The sequence below is a fragment of the Ornithorhynchus anatinus genome, chromosome 5 (assembly GCF_004115215.2).
Source record: "Ornithorhynchus anatinus isolate Pmale09 chromosome 5, mOrnAna1.pri.v4, whole genome shotgun sequence".
Lineage (NCBI taxonomy): Eukaryota > Metazoa > Chordata > Mammalia > Monotremata > Ornithorhynchidae > Ornithorhynchus > Ornithorhynchus anatinus.
In genome coordinates this window covers 56,791,588-56,811,354 of record NC_041732.1, presented here as the reverse complement: position 1 = coordinate 56,811,354, position 19,767 = coordinate 56,791,588, and the positions used below count along the sequence as shown (strand labels likewise).

At 53.9% G+C, this 19,767-nt stretch overlaps 2 protein-coding genes across 3 annotated transcripts in view; one reads left to right on the top strand and one right to left on the bottom strand.

Annotated features, from left to right (window-relative positions):
• ATAD3A (ATPase family AAA domain containing 3A) overlaps positions 1–6,560 on the bottom strand; it is a 48,566-nt gene extending 42,006 nt beyond the window's left edge. Inside the window, exons 1-3 of the mRNA XM_029065629.2 lie at positions 6,297–6,560; positions 1,235–1,311; positions 774–875 (exon numbers count right to left, since the gene is read on the bottom strand). Of these exons, the coding sequence (XP_028921462.1) occupies positions 774–875; positions 1,235–1,311; positions 6,297–6,504 (387 nt within the window). The 5' untranslated portion in view covers positions 6,505–6,560. The remainder of the gene's footprint in view (positions 1–773; positions 876–1,234; positions 1,312–6,296) is intronic.
• Positions 6,561–6,854: 294 nt separating this feature from the next.
• LOC114812010 (collagen alpha-1(I) chain-like) lies at positions 6,855–19,423 on the top strand. Of its 2 annotated transcripts, none has more exons than XM_039912041.1 (5): positions 6,855–6,913; positions 10,132–10,268; positions 13,988–14,855; positions 17,050–17,226; positions 18,283–19,423. In XM_039912041.1, coding segments are annotated over exons 2-5 (1,050 nt in total). In that variant the 5' UTR covers positions 6,855–6,913; positions 10,132–10,264; the 3' UTR covers positions 18,284–19,423. The 2 variants fall into 2 exon arrangements, with proteins under 2 accessions (XP_039767975.1, XP_039767976.1); XM_039912042.1 differs by lacking the exon at positions 6,855–6,913 and adding an exon at positions 9,412–9,943.
• The last annotated feature ends 344 nt before the right edge of the window (positions 19,424–19,767 follow it).

Here is a 19,767-nt window from a genome sequence, read left to right as displayed (position 1 = left end):
TTGTGACCTCGGGCAGGTCACCTGACGTCTCAGGGTCTCCGTTACCTCACCTAGCAAATGGGGATTAAATCTTCTTCCCTCCAACTTGGACTGAAAGCCCCATGTGGGACAGGGACTGTGTCCAACCTAATTAATCTGAACTCCACCCTAGAGTTTAGTACACTGTTTGACATATATTAAGCACTTAAACACCACAGTCATTATTACTATGATGACGATGATGACGATGACTACTACTCTTTCTGCAGATGCAGAGGACTGGAGGAAAAAGCCCCCAGAAGAGGGCTTCAGGTTGGCAGGAACCAGCCAGAGAAAGGGATAGAGATTTTCTCTATTCACCTCAGTCCACTGGCCAGCTGAAACAAACCAAGATTTCCATCTCTGACCTTTGAGCATTTTAAAATGGACTTCAAATCAGGCGACGCTGGTCCTACACCATAGATCCTCATTTCTTCCCAGTGGCTGACTTTCCGGATCATTTATTTTTTTAATGGGATTTGTTAAGTGCTTACTATGTGCCAGGCACGGTATTAAGTGCTGGGGTAGACACAAGTTAATTGGGTTGGACTCGGTCCACGTCCCACTTGGGTCCCGCAGTCTTAATCATGGGGGAGAAACTCCACCGCCGTGAGCCCCGGAGCATCCCAGCAGACACCGAGAAGCAGAGGGACCTCGAGGGTCCTTGGCCCAATCCCCCCCAAGTCACCTGGCTGAGAGGGCCAGCCGGCCCCCTTCCACCCTGTGACACTCCGGCCAACTCGGAGCCGCCTTACCGCCTGGTGCTGCCGCGTCTCCTCGTTCAGCGTCTTCCTCCTCTCTTCGGCCTGTACTCGGATCTGTTCGTTCTTTAGCTGTTCGACGGCAGCCTCGTACTCCTGAGGAGAAGCCAGAAGAACCCGTCACCCGTGGGAGCCAGGATGCCGCACAGCCAGTACAGCCAAAGCCCTCACTCTCCAAACCGACAAACAGACCTCCCCCTCCTCCCCGCTTGGGGCCACGAGAGGTGTGGCTCTCCACTGGCCTCCTGCCTCCGACTTTCCGGGATGGGAGCACGAGCCCACGGTGTGAAGGAGACCCTGGCAGACAGCAGGAGGGAACGTCGTGCACAAAAGGCATTTCCTCAGCCGGAACCGTTTACCCACCTCCCCCTTCCTCTTCCTTCGACCCCCTAACGAGGCTGAGAGAGGTATATTTTGGGAAGAGAAAATCTGAATGTGGGAGTTCCGTGACATACTTTAACTTTTGACTGCTGCTCAAGTTGCAGTGTCTGTTCCTGCATCTGGGCGAGGTGCAGGGCATCCTTAGCGTGGCCTGTTGGGGTGAAGAAAACAACGGCAGTTTAGCACACTACTGACCGCAGGTTTTGCAGTAGCATTTCGGGACTGAAACAATGGATTTCAGGGTCACTTTTTGCCCTTTTTTGAAAAATAGTATTTATTAAGTGTTTACCCGGAGTCAAGTACTGTTCTAAGAGCTGGGGAAGATACAAGTCAATCGGGTTGGACACAATCCCTGTCTGACACGGGGCTCATATTGTAAATAGGAGGGATGACAGGTACTGAACCCCCATTTTAGAGATGAGGAAACTGAGGCCCAGAGAAGTTAAGTGACTTGCCCAAGGTCACACAGCAGGCAAGTTGGTGGGGCTGGGATTAGAACCCAGGTCCTCTGACACCTAGCCCCTTGCTCTCTCCACTAGGCAACACTGCCTTTCCTTCACACTCTGCAATCTCCCTCTCTACGAAGGCCCAAGAACTTCCAAGTCCCTCTGGCCTTAAGCCTCCTTCAGAAGACCGGAGGACTGGCACGAGAGTTCTCGCTCTTCACATTTAAGTCCTCTCTTTTCAAGGCAGCCTGGGCCGCCCCAGCACTCTCGAGATGCGTGATCTTTATCAGGGAAAAGGCCATTTCGTGACCCTGAGCCGGAAAATTTCTCTTGAAAACAGGGCTCCTCGGCAGTCTGGTTCAGGTCACCTATGTTGGAGCAGGAAGACTCTCGGGACCACCTATCGACGTGGGCGGGAGCTCGCAGAGAAAGGTCGCATCGCCGACTCCGCGGGCGCCTCTCTTTATCTCAGCTAAGCGCCCTTCACCAGGCCGCCTCCACGGAACAATGCTCTCCCGTCCATCGGTTTCCTGCCGGCCCAGCCACGCGAGCACAGTTACGACACACTGGTGATGAAAAGCAGCGTGGCCTTGCTCTGGGGAGAGAGACTGAATTTCCAAGAGGCTCTCCAGGGTTAATGGGAAGCCCCATGCCAATCCTTGGGGAATTCGACAAACAGGAGCCTTCACATTACCTTCTCAGCCGGGCTCAAGTCAAAATTTGGAGGGAAATTAAGGGAGGGAAATTGGAGGTCAATGGGCAAAAGAGAGGGAATCAGGATGATTCCAGATACACTTAAGAAACTAGGGGCTCAGGAATTCATTGTCTTTGGCCAACCCCTCTAGACTGTACGCTCATTTTGAGCAGGGAATGTGTCTGTTTACTGTGGAATTGAACTCTCCCCAGCTCTTAGTAGAGTGTTTTACACACAATAAGCGCTTAATAAATATGACTGACTAACCCTGATTGGGCAGGTCACCTTGACTAAATGGTTATAGCTCATTAGGGCCAGCTCAGGAGGGCTTCGAAGATGGGAGAGTGGTGGTGTGTCAGACATGAAGGAAGAGGGAATTCCAGGCCAGAGGGAGGACACGGGCAAGGGGTCGGCAGTGAGACAGACAAGATGAAGGTACAGTGAATAGGTTGGTGTTGTGCAGGCCGGGGGGGCAGTAGATCGGTGAAGTAAGGCAGGAGGGAGAGAGCTGACCGAATGCCTTAAAGCTGATGGTAACGCGTTTCTGTTGGATAATAATTATGGTATTTAAGTGCTTACTATTTGCTAGGGACCATATTGAGTACTGGAAGCACTAAGCGCTGGATGAGCAACGATTGGAAGTTTTTGAGGAACGGGAGGAGGTGGGCTGAATGTTTTTTTAGAAAATGACTGGGGCAGCAGAATGAAACATGGACTGGAGAGGGGAGAGACTAGAGGTGAGGAGGTCAGTGAGGAAGCTGATTCGGCGGTCAAGGTGGGAGATGATGAATGCTTGGATCAGCGTGGTAGCAGCCAGGATGAAGACGGGGGGACGGATTCCAGACACATTCCAGAGATGCAATACGGCCTAATGGATAGAGTACAGGCCTGGAAGTCAGAAGAACCTGAGTTTGAATTTCAGCTCCACACTTGTCTGCTGTGTAACCTTGGACGGGAAGCAGCATGGTGGAGTGGATAGAGCACGGGCCTGGGACTCAGAAGGAGGTGGGTTCTAATCCCAGCTCCGCCACACATCTGCTGTGTGACCTCGGGCAAGTTACTTCAGTATAATGCAATACTTCAATTACAATACCACCACAATTATTATTTTTAGTAAAAGGGTGACCTCAGCCAGTCACGACACTGATGACCAGAAAATCCCGCAAGGGGCTTGGCATGCTTCAGAGCTGGAGAATTTGCTACAGGTGCTGCATCTCCCCAGAACACAGAAATCCATTACCAGGCAGACAACGCTTGGAGATTTAGTGGGGCCGGTGTGGGGAGGCTTGCATCGTGGCTGCTGGGGGGCTACGGTGCACGCATGGATGTTGCATACTTGCTAGGCTCAACCCCCCAGCCCCCAGGAAGAGGGGCTAAACCCACCCCTGGCTTGGCCTGTCTGGGTCATGGGGTCGTCCCAGAAGGCTGCTGGTAATCGCACATCAATAAGTCCTGGGCTCTAATCCCGGCTCGGCCACTTGTCTGCGACGTGACCTTGGGCAAATCGCTTAACTTCCCTGTACCTCGGTTCCCTCATCCGTAAAATGGGGATTACGACTGTGAGCCCCAAGTTGGAACAGGGACTCGGTCCAACCTAATTAGCTTGTATTTACCTTAACACTGAGTACAGCTCCTGGCACATAGTAAGGACTCAACAAATACCATTAATAAAACAAAAGTCCACTGGAGTGACCACGCAAACGTGGTCTTTCATTCACAGTCGTTTAGACTGTGAGTCCGTCACTGGGCAGGGAGTGTCTCTATCTGTTGCCTGAAATGTACACTCCAAGTGCTTAGTACAGTGCTCTGCAAAGAGCAAGCGCTCAATCAATACTATCGAATACTATGAACGGTACTATGACCGCCACAAAATCCTGATTCTTTCTCAGCCCCCCTCCCCAATACACACACCCATACAAAGCTCCCCAAAAAGGGAGGCGGCAGCTGAACTTGATCTAGCCCGACCAGGGTGGGTTTGGTCCCGACCCTATCGGCTCCCCTGACTTGGGAATCTTAGGGCGGACCGGGCCACGCGGGAGGCTAACGTGTCCTCAAGCAAGGTGCCGCGAGTGCAGCTGCCTTGATTTCTCCCTATTGCTATCTCTGAATGGGGCTTGGAAGTCTCCCTCTATCTTGTAAGCTTGTGGTGGACAGGAAATGTGTCTACCAACTCCATTATTATAATAACAACAATTACTATGGTACTTATTCAGCGCTTACTCGTGGGAAGCACTGTTCTAAGCATTGGGGTAGATACAAATCGATCAGGTTGGGTGCAGTCCCTGTCTCACTTGCGCTCACACTCTTAATCCCCATTTGACAGAAGGGGAAACTGAAACCCAGAAGTGAAGGGGCTTGCCCAAGGTCACACAGCAGATAAGTGGCGGAGCTGGGATCAGAACCCAGGTCCTTCTGGCTCCCAGGTGTGTGCTCTATGTACTCAGCCATGGGGCTTTCTAATTATATTATACAGTACTCTCCTAAGCGCTTAGTAGAGTGCTCTGCACACTGGAGGTGCTCAATAAATATGACTGATTGATTGATTAGGCACTGTCTTAGGGTCGGGAAGACATCCACCTGACTGCCGGGGCTGAGACAGCAGTCCCAGTGACCCTGCCTGAGTGTGACCTTGAGCAAGTCACTTTTCCTCTTTGTATCTCAGTTTCCCCACACATTCACTCACTCGTTCCCCGGCATGTACTGAGTGCTTACTGTGTGCAGAGCCCTTTACTACGCGCTTGGAAAGTTCAATTCAGCAATAGAGACCACTGCTGCCCCGAGATCAAGAGGGTCAGCTTGGGGCTGGGGAGGGAGGGGAAGTCCAGTGATGGAGGAGAGGGGTGTTCAGACCTGAGGAAGGGGCCAGCGGGGTTCTAGACCCGACCCTGGGCTCGAGACCCCACCCGCAAAGCATTCAGTGCTTAGCACATAGTCATTGCTTAACAAATGTCATTATTATTATTATCATCCCATGGTCTAGTGGCCAGAGCCGGGCCTGGCAACCGCAAGGACCTTGGTTCTAATCCCGGCTCCGCCACGAGTCTGTTGTGCAACCTTGGGCAAATCACTTCGCTGTGCCTCAGTTCCCTCATCAGTAAAATGGGGACTGAGTCCGTGAGCCCCACGTGGGACAGGGACTGTGCCCGACCAGATTTGCTTGTATCCACCCCAGCGTTTAGTCCAATGCCTGGCACAGAATAAGTGCTTAACAAATACCATCATTATTATTATTATCCCGTGGTCTAGTGGACAGAGCCCGGTCCTGGGAGTCACAAGGACCTGGATTCTAATGCCAGGCCCACCATGAGTCTGCTGTATGACCTTGGACAAGTCGTTTCACTGTGCCTCAGTCACCTCATCTATAAAATGGGGACTGAGACTGTGATCCCCACGTGGGACAGGGACTGTGTCCACCCCAATTTGCTTCTCTCCACCCCAGTGCTTAGTCCAATGCCTGGCACAGAATAAGCCCTAAACAAATACCATCATTACCATTAATTATTATTAATCCCCTGGTCTAGGGGACAGAGCCTGGGAGTCACAAGGACCTGGCTCCTGATCCCCGCTCCTCCCTGAGTCTGCTCTGTGACCTTGGACAAGTCATTTCGCTGCGCCTCAGTCACCTCACCTATAAAATGGGGACAAACTGTGATCCCCACGCGGGAGAGGGTCCCACCCCATTTGCTTCTCTGCAAAGCGCTTAAATACCATCACCCTTCATGCAATCGGGATTTACTGAGCGCTTAGTTCACTGAGTCGCATTTATTGGGCGCTTACACTGTGCGGAGCACTGCACTAAGCGCTTGCAACGGACAGCTCGGCCCCAGTGGGTGCTCAGTGGGTGCAGAGCGCTGTCCTGAGCGATAATAATAGGATTATCAGCATTATTATTATTAATAGTGTCCTCCCCACTTTCGGGGGGGGGGGGACCACGTGACCCTGAGGGGACTCCGCCCCCCCCACGCACGCACGTGCGCGCCCCCGCGGCGGACTCACGCGAGTGCTCGAGCTCGCGCGCCGCCTTGGCGGCGCGCTCCAAGCCCGTGGGGTCGAAGTTGCTCCATTTGTCCTTGGGCGCGTGGCGGTCTCCCCCGCCGCCGTCCCCGCCGCCGTCCCCCGCGCCGGGCAGCGCCGGAGGGAGGGGCAGCGCCGGCCCGCCGCCCTCCCCCTGCTGCCCCTTGTTGAGGCCGAAGAGCCAAGACATGATGGCGGCCGCGGCGGCGCCCCCTCACACCTCGCCGCTCCACGCGGCCGGACCTGTCAGCCGGGCGCAGGCGCGGGGGGGGGGGGGCCGCCCTTGAGCTAGAGTCACGTGACCGCCTCCCCGCCTCCTCATTGGTCCGAGCCCTCGGGTGGCTCCGCCCCCTGGTCGCGGGGGCGCGCGCATGCGCGCGCCTCCCCCCCTCCCCCGCCCCTCCAGTGGGCCGACGATTGGCCAGCGGGCGAAGGTGGGAGGGCGGGGACGTCGGCAACGGAAGCCGAGGAGGGACAGACAAGGGGGTGGGAGGGGGCGAGGTGCGGGTTGCTGACGTCACTTCCGCCTAGCAACGGCGCCGTGTCTGGCGTTGCTAGGGGACGCAGGACCGGCTCCGGACATGGCGGCGGAGGGGCAGGTGCAGAGAGGAGGGAGGGGGGAGGCGGCGGCGGCGGCTTCGCGCTGGACGGGGATGCCGCGGGGCCCCAGGCTGCAGGAGGAGGAAGAAGGAGCCAGCCATCGCTCCTTGGGGGGAGGGAGAGGAGGGAGGGTCCTGCTGGGGCACGAAGGACGAGGCCCCTCCTGCAAGGAGCCCCTTGTTGGGCAGGGACGGGCTCGATCTCTTGCCCAATTTATGTTCCTTCCTTCCTTCAATCGTACTGATTGAGCGCTTCCTAGGTGCAGAGCACTGGACTATAATAATCATGTTGGTATTTGCTAAGCGCTGACTATGGGCAGAGCACTGTTGCAAGCGCTGGGGGAGATACAGGGGAATCAGGTGGTCCCACGTGGGGCTCACAGTCTTCATCCCCATTTTACAGATGAGGGAACTGAGGCCCGGAGAAGTGACTTGCCCACAGTCTCCCAGCTGACAAGGGGCGGCGTCGGGATTCGAACCCACCACCTCTGACTCCCATGCCCGGGCTCAGCGTGGCTCGGTGGCAAGAGCCCGGGTTTGGGAGTCAGGGGTCGTGGGTTCGAATCCCGGCTCCGCCACTCGGCTGTGTGACCTTGGGCAAGTCACTTCAGTTCTCTGGGCCTCGGTGACCTCAGCTGCAAAATGGGGATGAAGACCGTGAGCCCCACGTGGGACAACCTGATGACCCTGTATCTCCCCCAGCGCTTAGAACAGTGCTCTGCACATAGTAAGCGCTTAAATACCCATATTATTATTATTATTATTATTGCTACTGAGCCACGCTGCTTCTCTACTAAGTGCTTGGAATGTCACAACAGAGAGAGAGCATCCCTGCCCAACAACGGGGGAGACAGACCGCAAAACAAGTTTTGGACTTGTCCATTCCAAGCGCTTGGTACAGTGCTCTGCACACGGTAAGCGCTCAGTCGATACGATTGAATGAATGAAAGGGAGGAGAGAATGTAGGTGGCAGATTCATTCAGTTGTATTGATTGAGCGCTTACCATGTGCTGAGCACTGTACGAAGCGCGTGGGAGAGTAGGCTCCAATGGTAAGCAGCCACATTCCCTGCCCACAATGAGTGACAGGTCCCTCAGAAAGGAATGAGGGCGTAAATCAGTCAGTCATATTGATTGAGCGCTTACCGTGTGCTCGGCACTGTGCTAAGCGCTTGGGAGAGTATGCTCCAACGGCAAGTAGGCACATTCCCTGCCCACAATGAGCGGTAGGTCCCTCAGAAGGGGACGAGGGCATAAATCAGTCAGTTAATCGTACTGATTGAGCGCTTACCGTGTGCTGAGCACTGTACGAAGCCCTTGGGAGAGTACGCTGTAACGGTAAGCAGGCACATTCCCTGCCTACAATAAGCGGCAGGTCCCTCAGAAGAGGACGAGGGTGTAAATCAGTCAGTTAATCGTATTGATTGAGCGCTTACCGTGTGCTGAGCACTGTACGAAGCACCTGCGAAGTACACTATAACAATAAGCAGACACATTCCCTGCCCACAGCGCACTTTCAGTCTAGAGGATTCACCCCGTTGTAAGTGGGTGGTCAACAAAGCACCACTCAGAGTTTTGTGGTGGCCTAGTGGATGGAGCACAGGCCTGGAAGTCAGGAGGACTTGGGTTCTAATTCTGCCTCACCACTTATCTGCTGTGTGACCTTGGGCAGGCCATTTAACTTCTCTGTGCCTCCGTTTCCTCATCTGCAAAATAGGGATTAAGACTGTGAGCCCCATCTGGGTCATGGACTGTATCCAACCTCATTAGTTTAATCTACCCCAGCACTTAGTACAAAGCCTGGCATATGATAAGCACTTAACAGATACCATTAAAAAAAAAAGGTTTCATGGGGGCAGGTGAAAGCAAGTACAGACAGGGCTGAATAAGACCAGGGTCCCCAGAAGAAGAAGTGGGCAGAATACCCAATCATTCAGTTCATTTATTGAGTACATACTGTGTGTAGAACACCCTACTAAGCACTTGGGAAAATACAATATAACAGAGTTGGAAGACACCCACAGGTTGAAGAATAATAATTATACTAAGCACTTATGGATGGGCTAAGCGCTGAGGTGGATACAAGGTAGTCAGATGGGACAGAGTCACTGTCCCAAAAGGGCTCTCACAGTTTAAGAAGAGGGAGAACGGATATTTAATCCCCATTTTACAGATGAGGAAATTGAAGCAAGGATGTGAAGGGACTTGTCCAAGGTCACACAGCAGGCCAGCTGAGGAACTAGGGTTAGAATTTAGGTCTCCTGATTTCCAGTCCTATGCTCTTTCCACTATGTTGTTTCCTCAGGATTCCTGGCCTTTTTTTTTAATGGTGTTTGTTGAGCACTTACTATGTGCCAGGCACTGTATTAAGCGCAGGGGAAGGTACAAGATAATCAGGTTGGACACAGTCCATGTCCCACCAAGGGCTCCCAATGTTAATGCCCATTTTACAGATGAGGGAACTAAGGCACAGAAAAATGAAGGGATTTGCCCAAGATCACACAGCAGACAAGTGGCAGAGCTGTGATAAGAACCCAGGTCCTCTGACTCCCAGGCCCAAATTCCATCCGCTAGACCACAGAGCCTACTCAGACCCTTCACATCCAAAGTGGGAAAGCGACCAACCTGGGATGGCAGTTGAATTCTTCCATAAGGCAGAGGGGCCACTCAGGGTGCTAGGCATTAGGAAAACTGGTTTAAATTGCACTGCATTCTGTGAAGTGGATCCCCCACATCTGCAGCAAAAATCTCCATCTCCTCTCCCCACCCCGAGGGCATCGTCTAAAACTAAATACCCAGGATAAGAGAGGGGCGAGGTTCAGTGGATTAGAATTTGGCATGGGACACCCAGACTTGGAAAGAGAGATGAAGACCTTGGGGCACTCCAGCTCCCCTGGAGTCAAACTCGTTCCGCATCTTGGCTCTTTGGTTTCTAAGGACTGCGGATTTGCGGATCTTCCTTCTCTGTCTCTCCTTAGAAACCCCCAAATTCCCTCATCATTCCCGACGGAGGCGGCCAAGCCTCTTCTAGGTAAATAGAACACACAGTCCATGAGATCAGAACAGTTCGAAACCCTTGAAAATCGAACTCTGAACGCAAAAGAAATGTAAATCCGAAAAAAGAAACACCGATCATCCGAGTTCTCATGCGGTAATTCTGATTTTTGGTTGTGTGTTTGTGTGTGTGTACGTTGGTGTGTGTGTGTGTTTTTCATGAAGAGAGAAGAGTAGTGAGTATGTGATTAACACTCAGAAAACCACCAGTAGCCATCATCTCAGCTTTCAGGAATTAGCCCCAAACCAGACCCCGTCTGTTGGCCAGGAAAAAGCTCCATTGTTCAAAGAAGAAAATATGGGTAAGTTGCGTTGTGACTTGCCGTCATTGACTCACACTGCCTTGAACTGGCCAGGCTGCCTCATCTCAGCCCTCAAGGACCCCAGCGACCTCTTTCCCTCTTTCCCTCTCAGTCCCCTGGGTGGGTGGGAACGGGCTCTGGAGACCCCCCGGAAGGGCTGCCTCTAAATGGGGTTTCACTGAACCTCAGGCTCTTTCAGCAAAACCTGGCCACTAAACTGATGAGACCAGCTGAACACGCAAGGTGGTGTAGTGGATAGAGTGTGGGCCTGAGAGTCAGAAGGTCATGGGTTCTAATCCTTATTCTGCTGCTTGTTTGCTGTGTGATATTGGACAAGTCACTTCACTTCTCGGGGCCTCAGTTACCTCATCTGGAAAATGAGGATTAAGACTGTGAGCCTCACGTGGGACAACCTGATTACCCTAATCTACCCCAGCGCTTAGAACAGTGCTTGGCACATAATAAGCACTTAACAAATACCAACATTATTATTACAGTGCCTAGCACATAGTAAGTGTTTAACAAATACCACAATTCTTATTGCTTTTCAAATAATTATGTCTTGTATTTTGTACTGCACTCTTTTCCATTCCCACATTATCTTCACTCCATGGGAAGCAGCATGGCCTAGTGGACAGAGCCTGGGCCTGGGAATCAGAAGACCTGGGTTCTAATCCTGGCTCTGCGAATTGCTTGCTGTTTGACGTTGGGCAAGCTACTTCATTTCTCTGTGCCTGAGTTCTCCTACATAGACTGAAAGCCCCATGCGAGACAGGGATTGTGTCCAGTCAGTCAATCCTATTTATTGAGCTCTTGTTGTGTGCTGGGGAGAGTACAATGCAAAGGTATAACAGACACATTCCGTATCTACCCCAGCACTCAGAATAATGTTTGGCACAGAGTAAGCACTAACAAATACCATTATAAAAAAAGAAAAGTATCTCATTTGATCTCCAGAGCCTCCTGGGAAGTAGGGAGAGGCAGATTTCATTATCCCCATTTCACAGATGAGGAACTGAGGTGCCAGGCTTGGCTGGGGTCACAAAGCTAACCAGGGACAGTTAACCTGGTTAGAGAAGCAGCATGGAGCAGTGGATAGAGCACGGGCGTTGGACTCAGGAGGTAATGGGTTCTAATCCCCAATCTGCCACTTGACTGCTGTGTGACCTTGGCAAACCACTTGATTTCTCGGTGCCTCAGTCCCCTCATCTGTAAAGTATGGATTGAGACTGTGAGCCCCACATGGGATGGGGACTGCGTCCAACCCGATTTGCTTGTATCCACCCCGGCGCTTAATAATACATTGTACATGGCACATAGTAAGCGAAGCAGCTTGGCTCAGTGGAAAGAGCTTGGGCTTTGGAGTCAGGGCTCATGAGTTCAAATCCCAGCTCTGCCACTTGTCGGCTGTGTGACTGTGGGCAAGTCACTTAACTTCTCTGTGCCTCAGTTCCCTCATCTGTAAAATGGGGATTAAGACTGTGAGCCCCACGTGGGACAACCTGATTCCCCTATGTCTACCCCAGCGCTTAGAACAGTGCTCGGCACATAGTAAGCGCTTAACAAATACCAACATTATTATTATTATTATTATTATTAATAAATTCCATTAAAAAAAAAAAATTCCCAGGCTCATGCACTTTCAGTAGACCATGCCGCCTCCCACTTCAGTAACCAGCTGGTTTGATGAGGCCTGGAGAAAACCTCACCAAAACAGTGGTTATTTGGTAATTTGTCATCAAGATGTTTCACTCTGTGCACTTCTAAAGGGAATCGGGGTGACTGTCTAGAAAGGAATGTGGCTAAGAATGAGATGACCATTCCCCAGCATGATTCTTCGCCACATAATATTTGTGGTATTTGGGTTTTTTTGTTGTTGTTTTTTGTCTGGTATTTGTTAATTACTTACTATGTGCCTGAGACTGAACTAAGGGCTGGGGTAGATCCAAGCTAATCAGGTTGGACACAGTCCGTGTCCCGCATGGGGCTGACTCTTTTAATCCCCATTTTACGGATGAGGTAACTGAGGCCCAGAGAAGTATAGTTCATTCATTCAATCGCATTTATTGAGCTCTAACTACGCGCAGAGCGCTGTACTAAGTGCTTGGGAAAGTTCAATATAACAATAAGCAGACACATTCTGTGCCCGCAGTGAGCTTACAGTGTTAAAGCAGCGTGGCTCAGTGGAAAGAGCACGGGCTTTGGAGTCAGGGCTCATGAGTTCGAATCCCAGCTCTGCCACTTGTCGGCTGTGTGACTGTGGGCAAGTCACTTAACTTCTCTGTGCCTCAGTTCCCTCATCTGTAAAATGGGGATTAAGACTGTGAGCCCCACGTGGGATAACCTGATTCCCCTGTGTACCCCAGCGCTTAGAACAGTGCTCGGCACATAGTAAGCGCTTAACAAATACCAACATTATTATTATTATTAGAAGGGGGGAGAGACATTAATGTAAATAAATTACAGCTGTGTACACAAGCGATTACAGCTATGTACACAAGTGCTGAAGGGCTGGGAGAGGGGATGAATAAAGGGAGCAAGTCAGGGCGATGCAGAAGAAGGAGGGCTTAATAAGAATTGTGGTATTTGCCAAGTGCTTACTATGTGCTAGGCACTGTACTAAGCGCTGGGGCGGATAACAGCAAATTGGGTTGGACACAATCCCTGTCCCACAAGGGGCTCTCATTCTCAATCCCCGTTTTACAGATGAGGGGACTGAGGCATAGACACGTGAAGTGGCTTGCCCGAGGTCACACAGCAGTCAAGAGGCGGGATGGTGATTAGAACCCACAACCTTCTGACTTCCAGGCCCATGTGCTCTCCATTACATAATGCTGCTTAGTAGTGAGCGCTCAGAAGTGACTGGCCCACAGTCACACAGCAGACAAGTGGTAGAGCTGGGATTAGAACCCAGTTCCTTCTGACCTCCAGACCCACTCTCTGTCCACTAGACCACATTGCCTGTTCACTGTGTGTTGAACACAGTGTGAAGCTCTGAGGTAGACACATGTCCATCAGGTCCGAACCAGTCCCCACCCACATGCAGCTACCAGTCAAGCTAGGAGGGAGGACAAGTATTTAATCCCCATTTTCCGGTTGAGGAAACTGAGGCGCGGAGCAGTGAAGGGATTTGCCCGAGATCACACTGCAGGCAAGTGTCAGGGCTGGGATTAGAAGCCAGGTCCTCTGACTGCCAGGCCCGGGCTCTTTCCACTAGTTCACTTCCCTCAAGAGTGGAGTTGAGTGATGGTCACTCACCCCTGGGCCTTATCTATAAGATCTTTGACTTATGAATGCATTCCCAGGGCCAGAATGGGTCCCGGGCACTGCAAGAACAGACAACATGGGACAGTCTAGTCCTTTCAGGACCACGGGGCAGGCTAATCCCGGCTCTGACACTTCTCTGCTCCGTGACCTCGAGCAGGCCGTTTAACTTCTCTGGACCTCAGTTCCCTCATCTGTAAAATGGGGATGAGGAGTGTGAGTCCCATGTGGGACACGTGGACTGTGTCCAACCCGACTGACTTGTAACTACCCCAGCGCTTAGAACAGTGCTTGGCACATAGTGAGGGCTTCACATGTACCATAATTAAGAGCGGAGGGAAGGGATGTTGTGAGGCAAAGCCTGAACAACAGATCAAGATGAGTGAGGTTTCCCAGACAGAGTTCGGTTCTGTACTGTGTGTCTTCTTTCTCCCCGCCTCACCACCCCCCGGCAGCCGGCCGTCCACCCTCTGCCCGGGGCAGCCCCAGCATCGATGACCTCGAAGAAAGTCTGCAGAACCTTAAGGTCCAAGCGGACGGCTCGGGCTCCGGCTGGAGTTTCGACGTGGACACGGGCGGCCCGCCAGACCTGGGCCCGGCCGCACCCTGGAGCCCCTCCGCCCCCAAGAAGTCAGGGGAGTGGGACACCCCGGGTCCGGGGAGAGGCCCGTCTCAGCCGCCGGGGCAAGTCCAGTGGTGTCGAGGCCCGAGGCTCCTGGACACACCAGCGGGGAACTGCTCAACCCCACGGGGCCCGGGCCCCTCAAGTCCCTCCCCGGCGTGGCAGGCGGCTGGGTTAGCCAGTCGGGAGGCCGCAGGCGATGGACCCCAGTCCCCCAGGGCCCCACCGGTTGATGCGGCCCGGGCCTCCCCCTTGCCCGACCGACCGGCCGGTCTTCATGCACCTGGCATGAGGTCACTGCTGCCCGTGAGAGTCGCCCTGAGGTCCCGCTCTCCAAAAGGGGCCGGTGCGTCTCCGGCCAGGGGGCGGTCGCTGTCTCTCTCCCGTCCGGGGGCCAACCGCTCCCGGTCCTTCTCTCCGGCCTCCAAGAGGACCCGGTGGTTCCGCTCCCGCTCCCAGTCGCCCAGGCCCCTTTGGCGGTGCCAGCCCCCGGCTCAGCCGGGCAGACCGAGGTCCAGCAGGAAGAAGACAGCCCTGACCAGACCATCTCGATCCAGAGCCTACAAACCAGGGCCCTTGGGGACCGGTACTGGCTCTCCTCCCGTCACCGGTGCTCATGGAGTGCCCGCCTTTTCCTGGAGTCCTCACAGCCTGCCCACCTTCACCACCGCCATTCCTGTGGCCCAAGACTTTGGAGAAAGGTAAAAACGAGAAGGCCGCCGGGTTCCTTTTGGATTGGCTTTAACTTTGTGTTTTGGGGCTAGGGCCGGCGCCCATCTGGACTAGAGCATCTGCAGGTTTGGCCACACCCCGCAAGGCTTTCTGAAGCCGTTGTGTGGTACTGTCCCAAGTGTTCAGTACAGTGCTCTGTATGTCATTTGCCCTAGCGGATAGAGCACAGGCTTGGGAGTCAGAGGAGCTGGGTTCTCATCCTGGCCCCTCAACTTGTCTGCCAGTTGACCTCAGGCAAGTCGCTTCACTTCCCCGGGCCTCAGTTACCTCATCTGTAAAGCAGGGATTAAGACTGAACCCCAGGTGGGACAGGGACTGTGTCCAACCCGATTAGCTTCTACCTACCCCAGCGCTTAGAATAATACTTGACCTATAGTAAGCACTTAACAAATACTATTATTATGTTATTATTATTATGAAGACCACTGATTGATTGACTTAGGAGGGCCTCTAGCTAAGAACCCAAGTGTCAATAATCCATAATATTTATTGAGTGTCTGCTGGGTGCTAAACACTGTACTAGACACCACTAGGCACAGAGCTATTATTAATTGTATTTATTGAGTGCTTACTGTGTGTGAAGCGCTTGGGAAAGTACAATATAACATCAAAAACATTCCTTGCCCACAACGAGCTCACACCTGGGACAGCACCATAAAAGTAGAAGACATATTTCATGCTATCAAGGAGCTACAGTCCAATGAGAGACAGGATGATATTCATCAATCAATTGCATTTATTGAGCGCTTACTATGTGAAAAGCACTTACTAAGCCCATGGGAGAGTAGAGTATAACAGAGTTGGAAGATATGTTCCCTGCCCACAATGACCTTTTATTAATTTATATTTACAGAAGCAGCGTTGTCTAGCAGAAAGAGCACAGACCTGGGAGTCAGAGGATCTGGGTTCTAATTCTGACTCTGCCACTTGACTGCTGTGTGACCCTGAGCAAATCTGTTAACTTCTCTGTGCCTCAGTTACCTCATCTATAACATGGGGATTAAGACTGTGGGACCTATATGGGTCAAGGACTGTGGGTCAAGGACTGTGTCCAATCTCATCAACTTCTATCTATCCCAGCACTTCGTACAGGGCCTGGTACATAGTAAGCACTTAACAAATCCCATTTAAAAAAAAGAACTGGAGGAAATCATTAGTCTTATTCTTATGTTACACTAGAATGAGGAAAGAAAAATGAGCAAGTGAATAAATAGGGTACATCAGTCTATTTGCCCAGAACCGTGGTGGTGGAGAGTGGTGGAGAGTCACGACCCAGGATGTAGAGAATCAGGCTAGGCCTCAGTCATCATCAGTGGTATTCGTTGAGCGCTTACTGTGTGCAGAGCACTGCACTAAGCACTTGGGAGAGTAAATACAACAGAGTTGGTTGACATGTTGGCTGCCCAGGCCTCCTGGATGAGGTAGGCTTTGAGGAAGACTCTGAAGGTCGGGAGAACTGTAATCTGGTGGTTTTGAATGGGGAGAGTGTTCTGGGCTGGGCACACGGTTTGAATGAGTAGGCAGAGGTGGAATTGGTGAGGGTGAAGTGCAGTGAGAAGGCGAACTGGGGAGGAAGAGGAAGTATGAGCTGGCCAACAGCCAGGGAGGGACACAGAGAGCTGGTTGACAGCCGAAAAGCCTGTGGCTACCAACTCGGCTTCCCCGCTGTCCCCCAGGCTGGCAGTGCCATGACCCAAGCTGAACTGGGCTCTTCCCCCCAGTTTGGCCCCAAGGCACCTGAGCCCTGGGTTTGAGTCATTCCAGATTCAGCTGCTCCTACCGGAAAGGGGTAGAAGGCTTGACCCCAGAACGATCCTTCGCCAGGGTCCTGGGCGGGTACCAAAGACTCATGCTGTGGCGGGCTTTTCCCTTAGCCCTTTGCTATCCCACACCTATTCAGGACCCTCCCTGTTTGACCCTGCTCGGCCCCACCTGCTAGCTTAACTTTAGTGGATTCCCTTCACACTCACAGGCAGTGACACCGGGAACTGTAGTTACCAAGGGCCTTGCATGCAGTACCGCGCTTGGCATCTCCCCTGGCAGGGTGGTAGTCCCCAGCCACTTTGGCTGGTGGCCCCGGAGATCTGATCTGGGAGTGGAAGGTGGGGAACGGGGCACCCGGAAACACCTAAATTGGATCCTAATGGACTCCACCCCTTCCAGGCTCTCCCCGGCACCTGCGGGCGGTGTCTTCGGGTGCTCGCTGGCAGAAATGTCTCCGAGCCACAGGAAGCTGACATGGCTCCACCTGAAAAGCCGATGCGGGGACCAGGGCTTGGGCGGGCAGCCGAACCGGCAGCTGGAACTAGAACCCACTCCTCAAGGCCCAAAGCCCAGATGGTAAGTCCCCCTCCCCCCCCCCGACCTGGCTCACCCGAACCTCCCCGGTCCCTACCCGGGGTTCATCCATCCACCTTGAGGCCAAGGGGGATGACAACACCGTGAAGTAGAGCCCCATCTCCCCTGTCCCCTAGACAAGAGGGTCTTGGTCAGGGTTGTTCCTGTTCCTGCCCGATTCCCGTCCACCTCCATCCCCATGCTCTCAAAACCCCAGGGCCCAGTTAACATCATCCCGAGTGATGGGAGGGCTGCGTGTGTTGTCCGACACCAGGTTCGTTCCTCTTGATGGGGAAGTTACCTCGTGTGGGGATGGGAGGGGAGTAATGTGGCTTTACAAGACCCTTCCTCCCTCCCTCCCTCCCCAGTGCCAGGTAGGCCCCATATAGCCTGCTAAACCCTGGGCTGCGATTTCCTCTCGGTGCCGGGGCTCCCCTCTGGCCTACCTCGGGGTGCTGGGGTGTTCTCCTGTCACACAGGAAAGGGGGCTCGTGGTCCATCCCGAATCCTACGAGGCTCCACTGTGTTTCCTGGCTCAGCTTGGCACCAGAGCCGGCGGGGAGTGGGGTCTCTGAATTGGGGGGATTTCCTGCAAGAAGGAGTCCCCTCCCTGAGGGGCTCCTGGCTCCCCATTGCGGGAGGCAAGACCCCGGCTGGATCTCCCCAACTTCCAGCTTCCACTACCCCCACCCCCCCACCCCAAGAAGCCACCCAGCTGTCCCCCATCCAGCCAGGAGGTCTCCCAGGCCCGACCCGAGGGGACGGTGGACCGAGTCCAAAACCCCGCCTTCATCTTTCGACCCCTGCGGCCTGTCGCCGTCTGCAGTTAACCCCCCAGTGCAGATTTGGGCAGAAAGGACGGAGAGGAGGTTCACAAGAGAGTCAGGGGTCCAGCCAGAGCCTGGGCTCCAAGTGAGAATGCCTTTTCTCCCCCGGGGAAAATGTCAGCCCCGTTCCCAGTACACGGTCGTTTCGCCACCCTCATCCCCCAGATGAGACACTGGGCCATCTGTTCCCGGAGAACAGTGTTTGACAGTGTTTGTTGCTCCGTTACCTCAGAAACAGCCATCGGGCCACCAGAGGGAGCCCAGGTTCAGCGGTGGGATCCTTGCCGGGCCGGGGCTCGGACCCCGGCCACCCCCTCCGGGTCACCGGCCTTTGGAAACCCAGAAGAGCCCGACACCGGCCAAGCCCACCCCGTGGCGGCACAGAGATTCGCCACCCCCTCGGACCCCTCGGCTCAACCAGACGCCTCTCCTCCCGGAAGCCTCAGCCCAGGAGGGATTCGGGGCTCGGAACTGCATCCCGGCCCACCTTCCAGCCCGTAGCCGACGGATGGGCTGAGTTCTCGTCAATTTGGCCAGACCCAGAGTCCCTACTCTCCCCCGGCAGCTCCCGGCTGGCGTCCAGCAGGGGAGGGGAGGAGAGGGTGTTCCCGCTCCCCTTGCCCGGTTCCCTTCTTCAACACCTGCCTGGGGGGCCTGGCTCTCCTGTAGATGGAACAGAGACGGGGGCCAGGAGTCCCGCACGTGCCCCATCTGCAGGGCCTCGAGGCCGGGCTGTATTTCGGCTGTACGGTGGGCCCAGTTTGGAGGGGCCGGCCCAGACGTTTCTGGCTTTCAGATTTGAGACGAGACCCTCCCGTCTCTGCCGCTAAGCTCCTCCAGAGTCGCCGGGGCAAGCCCGGAGCTGGGGCTGGTGGGCGATTCCAGGCGGGAGCCAAGCTTCCATTTCCCAGGCTGGGTTTCCCCAGCTCCCTGTCTGCACACCTGGATCTCCGTGATCAGTGACAGGGGACAGGGAGGTGAGGGGGCAAAGAAGTAGGCGTCCTGCGTAGAAGCATGCGGATGCCCAGGCAGGGTCTGGTGGGGGCAGTGGCAGGATCTCTAGCCTCCCCAGACTCATTGCCAAAGTCTGGAGCAACCAGAGGGAGCGTCCCTCCTTTTCACCTGCAGCAGCTCCGAGGGTGAGCTGAGGCTGGTGGGACAGTCGGCTCAATGCCAGGGTGGGAACCAGAGGCTCCTTGACCCCCTGGACTGCCCACCCAACCACCGGAGCCCCGCAAAATGGCCTCATGGGGTTGAGAAATGGTGGCCTAAAGCCCCCCAGCTCCGCCCGGTGGCAATGGGAACGAGGGGTCAGTCCACTGGACTGGGGCAATTTCAGTGGCCATGTTGGTCAATAAAGGATTGTGATCCAAGATGGGTGTGTGTGTGTGTGTAAGGAGTGGAAAGGGAGGGGATTGTTCCAGGCAGCAGTTGGTAATCCTGCCTTCTGGCTCAGGTTTAGGGGCAAGCACTAGGACTGGCTCCTTTGTTCCTCTGACAAAAGCCTTCAGAGACTGAATAACCTTCCTAATGGGGAATTTCCAAGACGACTGGTGTCCCCTGCCTGGGGCGCAGGGTGGGGGGGAACCGCAGTAGTCAGGGGAGCTTGAAGAACGTTGTGGAACACCTGGGGCTGCGGTCGCTTTGCAGTTCTGATTTCCTTCAAGACAATCTGCCGAACATAAGTGACAATCTGCCAAACATAAGAGGGTAGACT